The 22,250-nt window shown below is 40.4% G+C and overlaps 2 protein-coding genes across 3 annotated transcripts; one reads left to right on the top strand and one right to left on the bottom strand.

Annotated features, from left to right (window-relative positions):
• Positions 1 to 1,574: 1,574 nt before the first annotated feature.
• Positions 1,575 to 20,320, bottom strand: TRAPPC3L (trafficking protein particle complex subunit 3L). Its single transcript, XM_009504403.2, has 5 exons — positions 20,129 to 20,320; positions 16,863 to 16,960; positions 13,904 to 14,003; positions 3,446 to 3,631; positions 1,575 to 2,349 (listed from the first exon to the last, which is right to left on the bottom strand). Exons 1-5 carry the CDS (start codon positions 20,168 to 20,170, stop codon positions 2,230 to 2,232), a joined length of 546 nt encoding a protein of 181 aa, XP_009502698.1. The 5' UTR covers positions 20,171 to 20,320; the 3' UTR covers positions 1,575 to 2,229.
• Positions 4,267 to 10,645, top strand: CALHM5 (calcium homeostasis modulator family member 5). Of its 2 annotated transcripts, XR_010372221.1 has the most exons (3): positions 4,267 to 4,920; positions 7,808 to 9,249; positions 10,424 to 10,645. XR_010372221.1 is itself a non-coding variant. In XM_009504401.2 (2 exons), the coding sequence occupies exons 1-2, from the start codon at positions 4,381 to 4,383 to the stop codon at positions 8,186 to 8,188; spliced, it is 921 nt and encodes a 306-aa protein (XP_009502696.1). In that variant the 5' UTR covers positions 4,267 to 4,380; the 3' UTR covers positions 8,189 to 10,645. The 2 variants fall into 2 exon arrangements, 1 of the variants encoding a protein (XP_009502696.1); XM_009504401.2 differs by having other exon boundaries at positions 7,808 to 10,645.
• Positions 20,321 to 22,250: the final 1,930 nt, after the last annotated feature.

Here is a 22,250-nt window from a genome sequence, read left to right as displayed (position 1 = left end):
GAAACTTATCCTTCAAAACTTACCGTGTCCAAGTAGAAGTAAAGATTTCCTCAGGCTGTTTATTACAAAATACTGAAATCTACAGAAACAGTTTTGATGACGTACATGGAGCATCACTGCAAATGCTCAGCATTGAAGGGAGGGGAGGAAGCCTTGGCCGCACCAAAGCCAGTGCAGCAAGACTGCAAAGGCCCCAGAGGATGCTAATGGTCCTTGCTTTAAAAGCATTGTAATATCCAGCCCTGACTTTGCTAGCTAATGCCTGCAGGCAGAAACTCTTTAATAGGCCCTGAACGCACAGGAGTCAGCCTACATGTCGCTACAATGTGGTGACTGATGCTTTTTAGCTGGTGCAGACCTTGACAGAAGATGTTACCATAGGGGTGTGTGCATGTACACACACTTGCATGCACGTCTAATGCAACAGAGGCGTAAGTAAGAGAAATATATCCTACAAAACAAGGACAGTATATGTTATTCACTTTCAAGATAATAAAAAGGGGAGAATACTTGGTTGGTAGGATGTTGCTGGAAAAAGGAAAAATTGCCATTGCCTTTTAAAGAGCCTTTTTGTGGTCAGCCAAAGTTGCCACATGTCCATCTCAGCCATCTGGGCATAACCAGCAAAAATCCCAGCGAGGACTCCTGCACAGGCAGTGAAATCAGACAAATTCCACAAGACCTTTCAATACTGATTAATAAAAAAAATAAAAAGAAAGAAAGAAAAAAGTAGTAGGGAAACTTGTTACTAGTTGTAACATGTTGTTAAATGTTATAACTCGTTATTCATGGCAGGTAGCAGTACGTTGGGCTGAGCCTAAGGCTGGGTAATGAATAGCTTAGTTTTTGTTCTTCGCAAAATTGTTCTCTTAAAGCTCCATTACACTACACCACAAGTGCATGACACTGTTAAGACAAATGAAAGAAGAGAGATTATCACGAGGATTGTACAGATCTGGTAGGAATGAACCCTGCTGTCCCCAAGGTAAGAGCTGCCCCTCACTTAGCAGGATTAAGAGGTAAACAGACTGAGGGAAAAAGAGGAGATGAGGGTACAAATCACAGCGATAAAACCAGAGTCCACTCCGGGCTTCACTGAACTGAACTGAGGGTTTGTATTTCAGTTTGAAACAAGAGCTTTGGTGAGAAGGTGAGCTGGCTTTGTGGGTAGGGTAATGTGCTAGGACTTGGGGTTTTGTCCAACCCTTATCCAGGTATCTTGCCTTACACTGGACAACACTAAACCTTTCCTATAACTCAGGTCTCTGCGAGGCTGCTATTTCTCTACTTCCCAATCTGCTGCTGTGGTAACAAGTCCACTGCCAAGGGGAAGACCTCCAACAGCCAGTGCTGAAAATCAGGTAAGAATAGACACAATGACCAGCACATCAGTTGTGTGGCAATCTCTGAATTTTTATTCAAGTTTCCTTAGGTGAGTACAGATCCACAGTGACTACACATTAAATACGCCATGCTTTGTTCAGTCTGGTCACAGGATGAGTGCTCTTGAAGAGAAGATTGACATGACAAGGCCCACAGGCTGAAGCAACAAAAGCATTGCTGCAGTCGTCAGAGTGCTGCAGCCTGATGTATCCACAGGGCTGAACAGGCGTGCCAGCAATACTGCATGCGGGGCCTGAAAGAGCGGTAAGGAACCAGCTCCTGCCATCAAGCGACACCGCATCCCTCCCTGGTTTCAAAGGGAGCAGATGTCCGATGTGGAGGACAAAGAATGGAAAACCATCATGCATAAAAACAGGTACCTGACAGTGCGACACTGCATACAGCAGTCACAGCGGATGAATCCATTATTCCGAACCACAAACAGCCAGGGAAATAAAGCACCTCTTTGCAACCATGCTTTGAAACATTACCAACAAACACAACAGGAAGAGGCGGTCATGTTTAGCTCAAGACAGTTGGTGTCCGAATGAATATTTTGCATCCAGCGTGCACTAAATACTGAGATAAAGCTTTCATTGAGCTCGAGCATGGTTATGTGAGAAGAAAGGGCAGGCCATTTTGAGTTTTTATACTGATATCTAGTCATGACAATTAACATTGCTCTTCCCCCAGCTCTGCCCCTCCTGTTTGCTGCCTGTCTCTCTTCACCTTTCAAATGTATCACTGGTGCAGCTGGCTCAGAGAAGTCATTTTTACCCTGCAGGTCTTCTTCAGGAACAAAAGGTGCAAAATATCCTTCAGCAAGGGTTTCTCCCAATATTTCTTTCATTTGTTTCTTTTGTGCTTTCTGTCTTCAGCCTTCCTTAAAAATGTAATTCCTATTTCTGTCACAGCATCACCCTTCAGTCTGTCCTGGAGAAAGGTAACTTCTGCTGCTAAGTGAACCTAGGAAGAATCAGGTCTAATCAATTAAGCAAAGATAAGCCCAGTTTTTCCCCCTCCTCCAATATAACGAGGTTTTTCTCTCTCTCTTACCACAAGGGGACACCTTTCTCACACTTCCTAAGAAAGTATATAGATTTATATTAGTACATAATAGTATATATCTCAGGTTTCATAAGACAGAAAAATTCAAAATCCAGATCTCTAGGTTGTTTTAAAATATCTTTCCCAACTAAGTCAATAAAAAGGAAGCTTATATACACTGGAATTTGTATAATACATTACCCTTCATTCCAGTGCTTTGCTTTCTTCCAGGAACCTAAACTGTGTACTTGATTTGTGATCACAGAATTTATTGGTCATGTAGTAATACTTATGATATAATACTTCTGTTAATTAGTCTTATATCAGATACTATAGTTCTGAGACTGATGTACATACATAATACTTGTCCAGCTTTTGTTTTCTTGAAACACAAGATACATGACAAATTAGATATTGACAGAAACATAAAGCAGCCCAAGAATTATCTTCCAGAAAATGCCACAGAAACTGTACCACTCAGTGACTTTCAAATTATGCCCTTTGTTTATTCTTTTGTAAAAGTCTTAAATTTAAGAACAAAATTTGGATGCCATCTGATAGACCTCTGACGCTTTGGTTTTAACACTATACTCATCCACGCTTTGTTCTGTGATGCTGTGGTAGCATGAGAATATTATTTATCTTCATGTATATGGCTGTTACTGGTTATACCTATACAGGAAAATGAGATCGGCTCAAGGAGCAGCAGAGTCATCCAGCATGCCCCCCTGGCTCATTACGTGTTAGCTGGCTGCCCGGTCCCACCTGGCTTTTGCATCTGAATCAGCCACTGAAGAGCCAAGCAGGGACAGTGTGGAGGAGAGCCAGCCGGTGCTCTTCTCTAGCTCAGGATCCAGAATCACTCTGGCCCTCTTTTATTTAAATACAAACATTTAATCTGGAAGAGAGATTAAACACTACTACATTTCCTTCATTTATCTGAGCAAGGTGTCTTGCTTTCCTGTGCCTCTGCATATTACCAAAGAATAGAGAAAACAGATGTGCGCTTCCTTACCATTTCCAAGGCACCTCGAATCACCCCACAGAGGAGGTTGCAGTAGCAAAGCGATGCTCGTTCTGCTGGCAGCTCCTCCACAAAGTCCACTAGTGGGTTTTTGTCCAGAATTAAGGAGAATTCATTTCCTGCTGCACTACTGCAGCTTACACTAGGGGTGACCCCAAGGTACATCTTGAAAGCAACCTGCAAAAGGATGAAACTGCTGCTTGAATCCGTTGTGTGCAAACCAGAGGTGAACCTTCAGGATGCAGCATCCTGTAGACCAGCTTTACCCCAGGAAAATAGGGGGAAGGGCCAGACAGGCTGAACATCAAACTAGATTTGTCGCTTCTGTGATCAGCTTGAGCCAGAGACACAAATCGAGCTATGTGATGCTCCGGGGAAGTACAACAGAAGGCTGCTTATTCTGTCTTTGATGATCCTACATTTACAACCCCATACAAAGTGGTTTTACTGTTATCACTCATCTGCTTTCAGTCACGCCACACTCCCCTGGGACCATTAGCACCTATACTAGATCCTTCACTACATTGCCAGCAACTTTGGTAATCACAGCTCAAGAACTCCTGCAACTGGTGAGTGCGTGTTTTCACTCTGATATCCATCTGCAGTCACAAAAAAAGAACAACCCACCAAGAATAAGGCTGCCAAGACTGCAAACTTATTAGATTATATAAAGTACTGCTTGCTTTCCTTCTACTACTAATGAATGTTATTGTAAATGTTGACATCTGCTCTGCTAGTAGAGGGGTCCCCTGTGAGCGCGTTTCTCCAGACAGTGACATCACGGACTTATCTAGACAGCACGTATGCAGGCAGGCTAGCAGGAGGCTGTTCTTCCTTCCTCTGGAGAGCTCCCCCCTGCTACGCCACTACAGACTGCTACGACTGAAGACAAAACTGTATTGATTTTCACCTCGTTAGTACCAAATATGGATGGTTTCCAAACAATCCTGAAATTCTTTATGAACAAGAAAACTGCTATAGGTTACAGTTTTATGGCGCTGCTGACAATGGGAGGTGAACGAGTGTTTTCTCTTGTTGCTTTCAGATGCCCCTGCAGCAGTGAAAACTTCAGGTACGGTTTGGTATTTCTCTTCTCCCCAGCTTTTGTTTTGCTAGTTATTGGATATTTCTTGAACAGCAAGACCTGGAAACTCTTTACAGGCTGTTGGGTGAACCCCAGAAAAATATTCCCCAGAGGAAATATCTGCCATTTCTTTTACATCTTCGGACAAATCACTTTAAATGCTCTGGTAGCGCCAGTGATGTGGCTTTCTGTGGCTTTGCTCAACGGGACTTTTTACGAATGTGCCATGAGTGGCTTGGAAAATCCTGCCTACTTACATGCAGTTTGCCACAGCAAATCTGCGAAGTGCTTTGAAGAGCTACACAAGGTAGCCTGTGACAAAAGCTCCATGCCCTTTTCAGAGAGTGACGAACTGAAACGAACTCTGCAAGCACAGTCCCAGGTAAGAAAAATAAATAAAGAGCATTATGCAGTTTGCACTGCCGCTGTGATTTATCGGTGGAAGAGCCTGATGTTAGTTGCTAGGAAAAAACAGTTGGTTTCCCATAAACAGAGTTTTGGCATGATGCACCCTTGCAAAATAAAAGCATTTCGTCTTTTAGTTCAGTTTGAGCTGTGGAATACTTCCTGGGGGGGCCCACTGACAGCAGGATCAATAAGACCAGATAATGTAAAGATTTCTTCCTGAATGAAGATTGCTCTAAAGAGAAAAAACTACAATTTAGGAGACTGAGTTAACAGATGTCACCCCATTAAAGGGGTCTGTCCTATTAAAAAATCCATACCACACTCTCCTATTTTATACGATCATGATAACTGTAGTGAAATCTTAGGTCACAAACAGTAAGAAAATACTGGAAAATAAGATTCGTGACATATTTGTGACTGCTTTCCTAATATGTTTCTGTTTGTGTTCCTCATGTTCATGATGCCAGATGAGAGCGTGTTTTTGTCCTGCTTGGAGGAAGGAAGAAACAATTCCTTCCGCACTTCCACAAATAAAACAGGCAGAACATGCAAAGCTGAGATTGTATTACATTTTACTATATTTGTATGACACCGTTCTGCTCACTGCCTTGTAATGTAAATCAATTCAGAGACAAAAAATCAAAACAAAGGGGGGGCGGGAATTCTACAGAAAATGATGGAAAGTAGGATGGAAAAACACTGTGGAGCCAGCAAGTTTTTGTCAGGCAATCGTATCCATCTGGAACCATTTCCTCCCCGAGAGCCAGTTTTATTTTCAAGTTCTCATGCAAACAGGACTGGAATGCAGACAAAGCCTATACTGCAGACAAAGCAATTTATCCGAGAATTTTAGACTGAAATAACAAATAGTGTTTAAGACTTTAAGACAGACTAGTGACTCATAGAATGAGATATACATGGGTTCATTCTCCAAGCTGCAAGAGAATGAAAAGCTGCTAAAACGAACAGTTTCTCAAATACCCATAGAAATCATCAGTCAGGACAAAGAGACTGGAAAAATAAAAGAAAGTGAAGATATTCTTACATATCAGCCCTAAAAATAATTGCTTGTCAAGCTTCTCTGTTTCACATATTTCCCTGACGAGACTTTCTATATTCCCTCAGCTAAATACAGATTTCTACTGGTGGTTATTTTTTTAACATCAGTGCAAGAGTTCACATGAGAAAGGTTGCAGCTTTCCACATCATCACCATTAAAGCATGGGAAATCAGTTCCAGTCCATATGGGTCTCTGAGACCTAGAAGATTTGTTCCATGCTGGAATTTGTTCCACTGCTTGAAAACTAGTTGTTTTTGTTTTGTTTTTTTTTTCAAACGTTACACATTGCAGTGGAGTAGGTGGATAAAGCTATTGGCTAGGCCAGTGGCACTAGGCATGAAAAAACTGTGTTCACACCTCTGCTCTCCCTAGAGGAGAACATCCCACAATAATAATTTCAGGCACATTTTTCCATGCTCAGCCCTTGTTCTAATCCTGGAAGTAGCTCTTTTTTCTAAAATGTTCTTAACACAATTTTGTCAAACTCTGAAGGTGCTACCAAAAAGGTTGAGTGATGCTGGAAAAGCATATTTCATCAAAAACAAAGTTCTCTGAAAACACAGCAACTGGTTCTAATCAGTGTGTAGGTAAATTGGGGTCTATTCCAGGGCCAATATAGACCTGCCAACGCACCTGCTATTTCTTCTTTCTCATGCCTGCTCCTCCCAGCATTCTCACAGGATAGGGCAAGAAGGTAATTCTAAACCAGTTTTGGCATAAAAATTATTTCCCACTACAAAGGGCTGATTCATCGAAGTCAAAAAAGTTCACGAGAAAAGCATAGATTTCAGTGAATCTCTGGGTAAAAGAATTCATGAACACTTTTAAAATTTAAGACCTTCTTTTACATTCCTGTTAGCTAATTAATGCAGTTGTTGGTTTGGTTTGTTTTTTTTTTTTTTAAATAAAAAGAAGTCCGAAAACAACACATCTAAAAATGGTCATAGTTTAAAAGGTTAATCTGGGACAAAAGTTACTTACCCTTTTTGGTTTTGTAGTTCATCACAATTCAGAATTGTGTCTTAATCCTAACTCTTGCTGGGTAATTTTATTTAACCCTTTCAGGAGATACAAAACCATTTACCACCTAGGGATCATGATATTTTATTCTCCCTACGCACTTTTCCCTTTGTGTGACAGAACTCAGTGATCAATTTCAATAGAATACGCACCAGATGGTTACAGTTTTGCAATAAAACCTCATCAATATCCTCTCTAAATTACTCAGACACTATTCCTGCTTTCAGGTCCGCTCTCTTTGCTGTATAGCTCTATTCAGCCGTTACATTATTTGATTGATCATTTAGACCTCTCTCAGATTTTTCTTCATACACCGTCCTGTAGTTGAGGTCTGATTCAAGATCACCCGTCCCTGAACCTGCCGTTGCTGTTGCGCTGGACATGTCTCTTCAGCTGTTGTGATCCCAGTTCCCTTTGGTATAAAATGGGATGGGGAGGCAGCCAGACTCTAGTATAAGCCAACATTTCTTGAGCTTTTTTTACTTTCCACTGTAAAAATCAACCAGCTTTTGCCTTCCTGAGAAAGAGACGTAAAAATGAGTGCTATTGAGAAGCCTCAGTCCTGATGTCTTCTGCTTCTCTTTGGTCCCCATATGGACGCTCCATTAACCCTAATGCCAGGCACTGAATGCAAACTGCGATGAGATGCCCGCAGTGGAGTTCCAAGAGGAGCAGCAGGCCCTCCGTACGGAGTGTGGTCGCTCTGTCAGGCACTCTTGATTAAAGTCGCATTTTCGCTTGGGCCTTTTTAACCTAAAACTCATTTCTCTTCTTTTCCCAGATTATAGGCTGGTGTGTGATAGTTACCTCAGCTCTTCTCTCCCTGCTAACCACTTGCTGTGCCAGCTGCCAGTCAAAAGTCAGCCACCTCCAGCTGATGTTCTGGAGGGTGTACGCGGAGAAGGAAAAGGAGCAGCTGGAGCAGATTTTCCAGGTGTATGCCACCAAGCTGAGCGAGAGAAACCTGAAGTGCTTTTTTGAGAACAAGGAACCAGAAGCAATTCCCCTGCCAGCTTTTCAAGCATGGGAAGACGCTTCCCAGCTCTACTCTTTCAGCAGTAGCAAACAACATTATAGCACAATTCACAGGCTAGTTGAAGAAGGCCAGAAAGAAATCAATGAGGAAAGAGAGACAATGCTGAACGTTGAAGATATGCCATAGAACAAATATATTTTCAGCTTTTTTACATCTTGTTAATATAGCGTACTCCTAGCCGGTTTCACCTCTATATTTTTTCACAATGGCCTCTTTCTTCTTCGTCACGTTGCCTCCCAGTTACAAACTTGCTCCAAAAGAACAGACTGAAATTATTTCCCTACATCAGTGAAAAGGCTGCATTCCTCCATGGCACCTATGGTTCGTGCTCTACTAATGTCTCTGGCTCCAGATCAAGAGCTGGCAGCAAAAAGAAATGAATAATGATTTCTACAAGAGCTTTTTAACAATAACCTATGTAAAAGGCACTATAGTATGTTCATCTTTTTAAATCAAGAGACGATCATAAAGTAACACCGTTTAAAAGTTCTGAATATAATAATAGAAGATGTGTGTGGCTTTCTGACAGCCCACAGAAAGTAAAGGTTTTGCTTCCTGGTCATTTTCAGGTCATTTGCAGGTACAGCATTGTTTGAGGCACTAGTGGTCACTCAAGGCACCTCAGTGTCTTTGGATTCCCATTGCACCCAGAACACCACGGATGGTCACATCCATCAGCCCTGGTCTTCTAGTCCCTAAGACATGTGGCAGTGACCTCCATTGACAATGAGGTGCCAGGTAATTTTTTATACAAATCTTACAGATGAAGCGTAGGGTACCAAGAACTTGAAATTACCAAATGGTTCAGCATTTTTGTGTTTTTGTTAAAAATTAATGTCCTGTTTTGAAACATAATCACGGGTTGTTAGTGCTTTGTTACAGTAATGAAAATGTATCACTGATATTTTGCCTTCATAGAAGTACTCGGTAATATCTTCTCCCACCGAGAATTTCTCTTTGTACTGGTACAAAGCTCCTGTTTTGAGTGGGTTTCAGGCACTGGGTGCAGCCTGTAGATCTATGTAACATTGTTTGTACTGGGCCTGCAGCCAGTGTATGACAGACGGCCTGGGAGGAAATTCCACATTCTAAGACAAGAAAATTTTTTTGCATCTAGCTATTTTCATTTTTCTGAATATCTTAGGAAACTTAGTTTCTGGAGCAAGAGGAACCAGCAGGCAACGCAGGTGAGGCTACAGTGCTTCTGACAAAAGCGGTTCACCCCAGAGCCCTATACTTTACCTCACCCACTTGGAATTCACCATTTGGCTCTCACACAGGGTATCCAGAGTCTTTGCAAACACTGTATAAAAGGATAACAAAGTTTCTGCCAAGTTTCTTTCCCTGGGGTGACTGGGCAGACTTTCATGCAGAATTTTACTGCCAGTCTCCCTGAGTCTGCAAAGAATCATGCTTGAATCAGGCTCTTATCAACAAGCTAGGGTACTCTGCCCATCTGTTCTCATATTCGCTGTGCTTCTTCAGCAGAAAAAAATTAATCTATCTGCATTTACAGACCATGACCCTTTTAAAAAATAAAATCCAAGACCTAATTCCTCTCTCTGCTTAGAATTTTCTCTGTGCATTTTGAAGAACTTGTGATCTTTGAGCAAATGTTTTAAAGTTTTTTATCCCGGCTGACCCACTTTGCAGCAGACTTAGAATATGTTATATGCCTAAATGTACCTGCTGCAGCTGAAAGCACAGAGGCAACACTGTCAAAATGAGTCACAACAGCAGGCATGTCTGTCACCATGTCTGGCACATATGCATTTTTTTCCCCGGGCTCCTCTCCTGGTGTAGCAATTATCTAATTTCAGGGTACCCATCCCTTCCTATTTGTCTCCTTTTCTCCTTCTTTATGAGAGATGCCCCAACATCTACTGCCCAGCCCCATCTCACCTCTCCCCTACATGCAACGGGAGAGGAGACACCATCTAACAGGATGGCCCCACCGCCTGGGACAAACTTCCCTCCCCAAAGTTATCTTTCCACCTCCATCCTCACTGATACCACAGAAAACATGGCAAGAAGGGATGAAAAAGAGAGGATGCTAAGTAGGTTAACAAATGAGAAAGAAGTGGGTTGATGTAAGGATGAGGTCTCCACTGTGATATAAGAGCTGGGACACAGAGGCAAAAGCATAGTTGGCAGAGGGAAAGGTGGAAGGACAGAGGGATCCCACTTTGGGCTTTTGGCACCCTCATTTTTCCTCTGCAGAAAGCTCAAAGGTCTGCACCTGAGTAGCCAGGACCATCTGAAACAGGAGTGTTCCCCAGCGTGGCCTTCACCTTTATCATGAAGGAGCAAAACCAAGGTGTATTCTCCTCTCCTCATCCCTACCCTGCTTCATGTTCACAGGTAACTCATGTTGAGAGTGTCTCCACCTCCAAGAGCAGCTGCTGAACACTCAGTGCTGCAACATGTGCCTGGTAGGGGCCGAAGTCTCTTGCTGACCCTTGTTCCCAGGGCTGTGTAACTGTGTTTTCTTACCAAAATGCCTGTGACTTAATGCAATTGCCATGTGGATACTGCAGTAATTCTATAAAAACAGACGAAAATAAAGGCCTGTTTCAACTGGAATCTGGTTTTGGCAAATTTAACCCTGTCCCTCAAGCAGCTACTGCAAAAACTGTTTTGTATCAACGTTGTCCCTGAATTAAAGTTCAGCAACTACCATGGCAGCTCAGAAAGAGGTGAAGATTATTGTCAAGACTACCCAAAACAAACAGAAAAAAACCCCAAACAAACCCACAGCAGAATCAACATTTTCTCTTGGAAAATTTAGATTTTGCATTAACTCTGATGTCCATCAAAATATCAGTGCACAAATAAACAGGAAACTTCTGCTCAATCCTCTGTGCTTTATCCCTCAGTTTATTATTCCTTCTCCTCTGTGAGAATCCAATTTTCTCATTTAAATTCTCTTAACTCTTCTTCCACTACACATCTGCTGCTCTGTCAAGCTTCAAGTCTTTGTTGCAGACACAAAAAAAGCCCTAGTTAACTGTGCTAGACCGTCATATGCTTTCAATTTAGTTTCAATTGTACTTTGCATTACAGTATGATGAATCTGTCCAAAGTCTATTGTTAAAATTTCCTGTGTAAAATAGAACTTGCATGGAAACTATGCAAAACCAGTAGTTGGTTTGCAATGTAGAACTAAATTAAGGCAAAATTGCAAAGCTATAAAGTCAATATTGTAAAAAAGACTCAGCAGGAAAAAAAAATTTAAGAACATGGATAAGTAATTTAATTAATAGATATAAACATATATTTAAAAAAAAAACAACAGGTTATGACTGGACAGAAATTCCTTTAAAATTACCATACACAGCTTCTCAGAGGGTAAGACAAAGGTCTTTTCAATCTTTCCTTGTGATTCCAAAAGACAGGGAAGTAAAATGAATGAACAGTTTTGAAAGTTGCGTCCATAAATCTGTCTCATTTCTGTCTATATGAAATGGAAGAAAAAAGAGTATCTATTTAGATATGCACATAGGCTCACCATCAAAATGACACCCATATGAAGCAAAATCTCTCTTTTGAAAATGTTACTTGCAACTCTGTGGGATTATATATTGCTTAATGTCAAACAAGAAATCTATGCAGTCAGAAATAAAAATGTACCACTGCCCTTTTTCAGAGCCTCAACGAGCATCCTATCTTTCTCAAGCAGCAAGAGTAAAATACATTAACATTTTGATGGTGCTCAAATACAGCCTAGAATTACTGAAATATTTAGGAGGCCACTCACTTATCAGTCCCTTTATATACTACTGGGGACTTTTCACTACAAAACATTGTATGCGTAAGTAATGTTGCAAAGTAAGTGAAAATACAGGCTGTTAAAATAAATGAAACCATAATTTCAGGTGACATAATAACAAGATTAATGAAGGACCAGAATTAAACTGCTTAGAAGGAGAAAGACAGCCAAAATAACATTTTTGCTAGCATACTTTTCATTCTTAGTACTTTTCCGCAGTCAGTGTTTGGGAAGAGCAAGATGCTTTAAAGGTCTTGGCATCTGTTGCTGATTCCATGAACTCACAAACTTTTCATTAGTGTTTACAGTGCAGCACTTCATTTTCCAGTTTACTGTCTACCACCTAGTAGAGCAACCTGCTGTATGCATTTCCCTCTCACTGTTGAGATCTGAAAAGCAACATTTACCGCCTTTGTAAATTCTGCCAGCTTCTGTCAGACATTCAAACTGGCCACATGTCGATATACAGGGACCTTCTGTGGCAGGACCTCCCATGGGAAGGGGAATCACATCTCTTGTCCTACAGCTTGGGGCTTGGGAGTGACATGGTTGGGTTACCCCAGCCCTGGTGGCCCCCAAGGGCCACAAGCAGCTGTCGAGACGCATGTTTGCTGCATTCATGGGGTACCGAGCTTCCACAATAAAGACCATCTCTCCAGCCACTGCTTTTCAGCAAGGGATATTGTCATGGTTTTAGCTGGGATAGAGTGAATTTTCTTCACTGCAGCTGGCACAGTGCTGTGCTTTGGACTTAGTACGAAAACAATGTGGATAACACACCGATGTTTTGGTTGTTGCTGGGCAGTGCTTGTACTAGTCAGGGACTTTTCCAGCTTCCCATGCTCTGCCGGGTGCACAAGGAGCCGGGAGGGGAGGGGTCACAGCTAAGAGAGCGGATTCAAACTGACCAAAGGGATATTCCATGTCGTGTAACGTCATGCCCACTGTGTTACCTGGGAGGGGCTGGCCGGGGGAGGGAGGCAGCAATCGCGTCTCGGGGACGGGCAGCGTCAGTCGGTGGGTGGTGAGCGGTTGTATCGTTTGTGGGTTTGGGGTTTTTTCCTTTTTCCCTTTTCCTTTTTGTTATAATTATTATTATCATAATCAATATTATTATATTTTTTATTTTATTTTAATTATTAAACTGTTCTTATCTCAACCCACAATATTTTTTTTGTGCTTTTGCTCTTCTGATTCTCTCCCCCATCCCACAGGGGTGGGGGGAGTGAGTGAGCTGCTGCGTGGTGCTGAGCTGACCACTGGGGCTGAACCGCGACAATCATCTAAGATAATTAGGATGAAGCTGAGGAGATGCAGATGGCAGGAGTAAGAATACCAGAGTTTAAGATCTGTATGAGATGGTTAAGGCTTTTGTTCCTAGAAAAAGAAAAAAGTGAGGGAATATATGATTTGAAGTATGTTAAAACTATCATTTTTTGTTGTTTGCGGCTTTGTCTGCAAGAGTAGAAGAAATCAGCTCAAGTTGCAACAAACAAAAAAGAACTTTATAATTCTTCTAATGGCAAAATGCCTCATAGGCTAGTAGGAATAGAAGAATTTTAATTTCAGTTTAGCAACTGACTTTAAGGTCAGTTTAGGTCAGCGGTTGGCAGCTTCTCACAGGTGGTATCCCATTTTCTGTTCCCTGTCCTCAACTCAAATATAAAACTAATACCCATGTGAACTGATTTTGTTGTTCCCACAACCCTTTGTAGTAAATTTATCACTGTGGGTTCATCTGCAAAATTCTTATCTCACTAAACATCACATTTTTTGTGTTCTGTTGAATGTTTTTTTTTTCCGCCTGATGTAGCACTATGCTACAGAGGTAGAAACTGACGTCTCCTTGAAGACCAAACTCTGTGAGCTACTAGGTGATATGAAGTTATAGATAAGGAAAAGGCTGTATTTCACCCAATGGAAGCATGGGTGTGATTGTGGAGATGAGTGTTTTTTGGTGAGACAATCACGGTATAGCAGAAAATGTAGGTAACTGATCTGGAGCAAACTGGCAGAGAAAAGCTAAGACCATTGAAGTTGATGAAGACCTGGAGAATGTAAATCTTATTTACCTGTGCAATCATGTCTGCGGTTTCAGAATAACTGCGGCACTTTCTCACAGCTGAACGAGCTAAAAAATCATCAATCAGCCGTACGCCAATGCCGTATCCCCTAAGGAGAAAACGAAGAAAGTTAACATTCAAAATGGGGAACTTCTTTCCACTTACCGTCTTCCCAGTGTCTCCTGTACTTCCTCAGCAAAACAGCTGTGTGTTCCTAAATGAATGGCTTTGAGGACAACAGATTTTGCTGGTCTAGATTCTTCTTTCTACCACATTTTTTAGTCACTTAAGGAATCATACCCCTTTACACATGATACTCCTGGCAAGGATGATATGAATGTTGTTTACATACACATTGTCTACACATACATTTATATTTAGATATAGGAATAAATATTAGACGTTAGATAAATTAGTATATTATATAAATAACATATAAATAAGACAAGTGATCAATATTGCTTTGTCACTAAAGATAGGATAGGATAACAGCAGAGGATTTTCTCCACTCCTCTGTGATCCCAGAGTTCATCTCACACTGTCTCTGTCAAGGAGAACAAAACAACTGCCCCTTCAGGTCACAGCATTCATCCCTGGGCTAGGTCAGCAAATCCTGGGCACCACCATTGCAATGTTCAGGTGCCAGGAAAACCCATAGGAAATGGACTCACACTTGATCTCTTTCACTTCATCCTCTTATCTCTTCACCTCATTTTTCACTCTTCCTCCACAATTCCCTCTTTGTCTTTTTTCTAACATGTTCTCTCCCTTCATCTACTAGTTGCAGAAAGGATCCCAAAGTTGCTCTTAAAATACAGTTTCAGCACACCACCACCTTCATTTTGTATTAAAAACTCTACAATTTCAAAGAAAATAAATAAAAAAGGATGGAAGTTAATGGAACTTTTTATAAAACAAATATTCATTCCTAGCTCTCATACACATTAACAAAGGTCAGTAACTACATAGTGTGCAAAATAGCTATGCCTCCAAGCATTTTTTGAAAAAGGGAAAGAGATTGACACAAATATTATGAAAGAATGTGAACTCAACTCAGAAATGTTTCTAGGGAATTTTTCCTTTCCATTTTTGTGGATGTTGGCGGTTTCTGCCCGTTTGTCAGAGGCCCTATGTCCTCAGTGAGGCAGCCTGAACGTGGTAGAGTTTCTTACTGATTTTGTACCGTGTCTTTGCCAAAAAGTTATAAAGTGATATGATGTCTAATGTGATGACACTACCAAAAAGTGGTTTTGGCAGTGTGAATTTTAAAACTGCAGTGTCATGCATCAGAAAACAATGAAATATTTATTTATTGCCTAAGCATCAATAACACTGGTAAACATGTCATGAGCAGTTAGCAAGGTGATGTACAAGACTACTTAGATCTTTTTCAACTTTTATGCCTTAAATTTGCAAAGTCAAATGAATAATAAATTGACAAGCAGATACTTGGCAGCTGTACAGTGAAAAACACCCTTCTCACTACAGGTTATAGATGTACATATATATGGAGAGAGTGAGCTAAGAGTACTGTCCCCAGCGGTCACAGATCTGCCAATCTATAACGTTTCTTCCTCTAGCTGGGCTGTTTTCAACTTCAAAGAAATAAAGATGGCTATATTGCTTTAATTAAACCTGTCGTTATGTTATCAAGTCTTTATCAGGACAAAACCAAAAATATTTTCTAGAAACAGCTATAATGATAAAAACACAAGGAGCAAAATGTGTCTTCACATCTTCCAAAACTACCCATAAGTAATTTCTACCATAGCATCATAAAGAAGCCTGTGTGTTTTTGAAATGTATGATTTTCATCACACCTGAATGAGAGATGAATAAAAAATAAATATATGAGGGATGTTGTTCCTTCTTAGTTTGTGAATAAATTACTTTGTTCCAATCAATGATTTTTTTCACTCACTTCCATCGATAGCTATTGGACTATAGCTCGTTTGCAAACTTTCAGATTAATAGCAAAGTGGTCAGGTATTCTGTCCCCGTGATTGCTGTAAATCTGTTTTGCATGCCCATTTTGCCACAGAACACAAGCCTTAATCTTCTGCTCAATTCTTAATTTATCATCTTGTTAACCAGCTCAAAAGTTGTTTCCTGCTGGTTGTCTGTGATATCATTTTTACTGTGATAATGCCTAGGAACCTCAGTCAGGACAACAGGATCCTATAAACAGGATTTTCATTTTCCTAAGAGATTATCCATGTAAAAATCAGTTCCTCATTGACCATTTGTGCTATCTCACTCATTGCTGTATGGTCTTTTAAAGGTGAGAGGCCCATCTGCCCCTAACCCAGGGAGGGGGAAAGAGAGCCACCCCACAGGGGACAATTCAGAGCACCCAAGCCAGACACCTGAATTACACCCTCCGAGAAGGCAACTGACTACAAAAGGAGGCTGCCTATTGATTGAGTCACCTAAGCCAAATCCCTACAGCCTGGAGTCGTGACAACTTCTTAGCTGTCCAAGTCACAAACCAGGGTGTAGCTAGATGAGGGGGAGCCACAAGAAGGCCACATGGACAGTGAACACAGAAATGCATGTGAACTAGGAAATACCTGTGAGAAACAGAAAGCTTGCCTAGTTTGAAATAACATGGGTACGAAGAACTAGAAGAGGAGAGTTGACGTGGAAGTTGAAACTGAATACATGGATATAGGAGATGACATTTAGAAGTTTATATTATTAATTAGTATAACAAAGGTTCAACAAGGAACAAGTGTAAGGTATCAAAACAATCCTTACATTCTTCTTTCACAAATTCAAAAGCTAACTGTTGATCTTAATTAACAAATTAGCATTTCTATTGACAGAATATTGAACCTCATCCCCATGATCTCTGTAATCCTAGACAGAGTGATGGAACTCGCAAGATAACAGACATAAAACTGAAAGGTAACATATAGGTGGACAAACAGCATTATCAATAAAGTTGAACATTTAAAGCAGTACTTACATTCTATCTAAACAGGTGTTGACATCTTCATCTTTTTCATAATCCTTGCACAGCTGGGCTACCAACGCCCCGTATGTGAGTACAAGAAGTTCTCTGCTCTGCCAGAAAAGGTGGAAATTGAAAATGAAGCAAACTAGAATAAAAATTTTTCCATTATTTTGAGTTGCTACTGTATTAAAAGCAAGCAAAAATAACATTTACATTAGTAAAGAAACTTCTATCCATGGATGTGTAATCACTGAAATCCACAATTCAGGTGTGACAGAACCTGAATTGATCATGACTTGAGTCTCTGTACAGGTCTTCCTTATCAAAGATACCATTTCTTGGGATCCAGCTACTTTCATGAGGTGCACTTTTGTATCCTGTAACTATACATATGCATGCTGGATTGATAAATGCTGTCAAATGCCATCCAAGATTAATGACAAGCATTTAAATGCAGGAAGAATAATAGAGGCAATGAGCTATTAGTCCTTTTACAATAGGAACAACAGCATATACACTGAAATTCCAGTTCCTTCAGAAAGTTATGGTTGATCTGATTCAGATCATCAGCTGCCTTCCCCCAAAAATAAAAAGTAGATAAAAAAATAGCTAAGAATAATGAAAAAAATACTATAATTCAGTGCAAGTGTAAAGAATGACAACAAGTAGAGTAGAAAAGAACCAGTCCTATTGACATTTCCCCTTCTTTATAAGTCTTTACAAGTAACTTGAATCACTGTCAACACTAGCTCTCCAAATGCCTGGACAATCTCATTGTGACATTATTTCTGTATCTTAGTGCAGAAGATGGGGTTAGTATGGCTCTACCGCATGAGCAAGATGAAGGGGATGGGTGAGGATTACAGCCACCTGCCCACGGAGCATGGAGAGCAACTGAAGAGGTCAAAGGCATATCTCTGCACAGATCCTGTCACAAGCACTAGTCTGGGATCTTCAGCTGTGCACCGATCTGCAGGAGAGTTTTCTTCCCTCCCTGCTCTGCCACATCACCTCCATGGCACTGAAGAACTGACTGTATTTAGCAGGAGTAGCTGCTGGCCTTTAGGCAAGAAACTAGGTTGACTCACTAAACTTCCTGGACAGGAATTAATTAATTAAAGTGCTACAGGCCTGTGGCATGCAGGCAGACTAGAGGTGCTTTTTGTTTATAGCCTGTGGAAACATAATAGTGTATACCAATGAAAACAACAGAACAAATCACACAAGGGAAGGAAGAACAACTTGGTAGAAAGACCTCCTCCTGCTCCCTTTGCACCAAAAGCTTAGAGTTTAATCAATGCTCCCATTTTAACAAGTCAGTGTTCAAAATCTTGAGTAGTATGGAACCATTTCCTAAACTCGCCTTCGTGATAATTCCTTTTTACAATAATATTGCACACTTTGCCAAATTCTCGTTAACAAGTTTTTAATGGAGTAAATGGATGTCATACAGGTTCTGTATCATTCTAGTCTCAGCAGAAAGTCTGTGTTGTAATAAGACAAATACTTTAGAGAAACTTAAGCCTACAATATCAACATAATTGTATTTATCAGCCACTCCTGCAATCCGTTGGAGTATGTTTTTGTCCATAAACTTATGTATATTAACTTTAACTATATTATATTCTTCTGCTTCTTTTCCAGTGGAGACGTCTATCCCTTTTTCAGAAATTGACACATTGTCTTAAAGCCTTCTGGAACTTCTCCACTGCCCCAACCCGTATCAAAAATCACCACTCACCATTCAGGGAGCCCTAAGGCTCTAAATTCCTGAAGAAATAATTGTGTGGAGTTGAACCATCCAAACACAGAACAGAGAACTCCTTCTTTCTGTATTTCATTTATCGACTATCTAACCACAGAGGCAGATAAACTTACCTGGCTTTTCTATCTTTGACCATAAATCACTCTAAGCACTTAGACCTCTGCTTCTGAACAGAACTCAGTCTCAGAAACTATGTGCTCATCTTTCCTAAGCCTGTTCAGAATCTCAGCACAAGGGATAATGTAAAAACATGCAGTTAAGAGCCCGGTGAGTGAGACAGTCACTTTGTTTTTATCAGTCTGCCACAGTTGTCTATATTCTCTTTTCCTTATTAGCAACTTCCTCTCTCTTCATTTGTTATAAGTATGTACACATAGATACATGTGTCATAATTATACTTTCAGATGCAAATTTATTCTTTTCAAGACACAATACTATCATTGGGGTTTTAAAACTGCTGCAACCTTATTTCCTTATTATGGCACTTTAGTTTTTTGGATCTGTGGTAAAATATTCCTAAACAGTTAGAAATTTTCAATGACAGATAGAGATTCTGATGAAACTTACTATCTGAATTTTTTTATTTAGACACACCACTGCCAGAAAACAAGGACAATAGCTGGTATCTGTAATGGCACAAAATACTGCTTTTTGTGACCATGCAGTTTAAGAAGACCTCTTGGGAAAACCTTGCATTCAATGTATTTAAAACAACTGCTTGAGTTTTAGGAGAATATTACCATGAAATGCAGAAAAAAGAAGGAAGTCTTGGTCTATATAACTTCTACTCGGTAGAATTCTGCGCTATGTGATTCATGGTCAAAGCAAACATTCAAAGACATTTGTTACACTTTTACCATTGTTTCCCCAAGAATCAGATTTTGGCCTTAAAGCCAGTTGTTGAAATCCCGTGAGGGTGCACCACCTGTGCATAGAAAAATCACAACATTAGGAGGATGAAGAAGGACCCCTGCTCATGCAACATCGCTCGCAAAAGAAGACATGGTCATCTATGTAGGATGCACACAGCGGGTACCAGGTGTGCTGCAGTCCCAGATGAACCATCTCATCCTGTAACTGCTCATGGGGTAGAGAATTGGCTGGCACAGCTTTTCTCCAAAACAAGAACAGAGTTTTGGCCTCAAGGATTCATGTTAAGGGCAGGACTGTCTGAAAACAATTTCATGTCATAGTCAAGGTAGCTCGAGAGATATGAAGGCTCCTAGAGCAAATCTCGGTATTTCTGCTCAGAGTCAAACAGACTCCAAGTCCTATGGGCAGGCTTTTTTATGTCACTGCTTAAAAACTGGCAGCTTGTTGTCAGCTCACAGTAGGGTCCCACTGTAGCCACAAATTCTGCCAGCACCTCTGCTCTCATACTGGCAGACTCATCCCCATCTGTTCAAGTACTTTCAGGCTATTCAGAAATATGACTGTAAAAACATATCAATACAATAATAGCTTATTCTTACTCCATGCACAATTTTAGCCGCACATTACAAAAATGTCTTACTATTTTGTGATTCTCTTGCTTTCTTCCTGGTGGCCTAGACATGTTGCTTGTGTAATGCCAGACGTATTGATTGTCAGTTTATGTCTTCTTCAAGCAGCATAGTTTCCTCTCAAATATTGTATTTCCTTTTTCCCTTCTCTAATGTTTTCTCCTTTCTGCTCTTCTGCGTTTTGCATGAGATGTGTTTGCTGCAATCTGTAATACTGCTGATGCTCCTCCTTTCTCTACGTATACCAAACCCTTTGGGAGGAATTTGACTAGCAACAGATCTGCCCCTGTACACAAGGTAAATAACATAAATGATTCGTAATCAAATACACAGCAACAGCCATGGGAAGTTAAACCAGGCAGCCGCAAGAGATCCACAGGTCTTATGTTTTTAAGCACAGCAAATTCATTCTGTTGTTTGTGTCAGGTTTTGGTGTTTGGAGAGTTAACAAAAGCTCCCTCTCTGAAGAATAAAAACACAATTGCTGCACAAGGTAATTAAAAATTTATCATTTTCACTGTAAAGGAGCGATAGTCTTCTGTCAGCTCTGACTGCTTTTTTCTGGTGAGTTAATGTCTGCCTAGGCAGGAGCAGTATGGGTTACAAGACATTACTACCACCATGTTTCTGCAAAGCTAGCAGGACAGATCTAGAGCACCCAAACTCCCTGAGGAATGAACTGTGTACCTGTTACAGCTGCCAGCTTGCGCAAATGGCACTTGCATTAATGATGTTTCTAGGGGATCTGCCTATTATAACCCTTATTTGTAAACACCCCTGCTATGAACATCTAGGAAGGTTTGACTTTCTTTCTTTTCCCCTGAGTTAAATTTGCCCTTTTCTGTTAGGTGGGATTTGCAGTAAGTTTAGGCTATGGTCACTAGTGAATTTAGAAATGAATCAGACAGCTGTCTTTCCTTATAGGGCTTATCTCCACATATGTTCCCACTGGCCTCATCTGAATGCCATGCTGTTATTAAATTTCAGTTAATAGATTCAGTGCTAGAGTAAAATTACAGGTATTTACTACTCCAGATACACAGAAAGCAGCAGATGTGATCTATTTGGGATACGAAGGATTAATTTACTTTAAAAATGGTAGTTTAAAGTTATGAAAAAAATTCAACAACAAAAAATAGGACAGATAAATGGATTTTCAGCCTTTTCCGTGGAAAACATAGTCATCCTAACAGATTTCATTTTGCACAGAATGAGCTGGTGTTGGCAACTTTACAATATAAAAAGCGTCTTCCATTTTTTTCTAGGCACTTTTCTGGCCCTGTAAAATCCAACCCCATTTTGCAAATGAAACTATTGTAGGTACTTCCCATATCTAAATTTAAATAAATTATAAAAGCCAGGCATTACAATTCTCTAGATATTTACTTGCATTTCTAAACTGAGAGACAAATAAGCGGCACTAAATTGAGCTTTGTTTCTCAGATTGTCTCCAACTGGTGACAAGCACCAAATACACCTCTCATTGCAAGAGACATCCCATATTCCATAAGAAAGTGTACTAAAAACGATCTAAAAGATTATAATTAGCATAATTTAACTGCAGTAAAACCATCAAAAAGACTACCCATAAATGAGCACCATTTTATTTATCCAGTTCTGTACATAAGGAAGAATTGCTTTAGCCTGCATTATTAATATTACAACCATGAAAGAACACTGTGGACCAGAGAGTGCAATGCGTAGTAAGAACACATCGGCATTGTTTGGAAAATATATATGTGCACATGCATATACATGTAAATTCACACATATAACATGATGTATTAGGTAGAGCGTACTATATTTTGAAAGGTTTGCACATGACTGAGAAAATGAAGCTGAAATGGTGTGTTCAAATAAACTGGGGATTCAATGGCCCCAATGAGGGAAACAAGTCAATGGTGGACTCCATCCACATCTTCAGGAACAGAGCAAAACCACCTTCTTAATTTTAACCATTGTCAGACTTGCAGCCCTGTGAAAAGAGTAGAGATTAGCACATATCTGGCACCTATTTTGAACCTTAACATAGACTTCTCAGGAGAATCCAAGGCAATTTGAATAGCAAGGAAGTTAGCATCACCCTCCACCTGCCTTTTTCTCATGTTTGTCAGGAGAGGATTTTAGCTTTCA

The sequence above is a fragment of the Phalacrocorax carbo genome, chromosome 3, assembly GCF_963921805.1.
Source record: "Phalacrocorax carbo chromosome 3, bPhaCar2.1, whole genome shotgun sequence".
NCBI lineage: Eukaryota > Metazoa > Chordata > Aves > Suliformes > Phalacrocoracidae > Phalacrocorax > Phalacrocorax carbo.
Note: the sequence above shows the minus strand (reverse complement) of the source record. Positions and strands in the feature narration are given on the sequence as shown.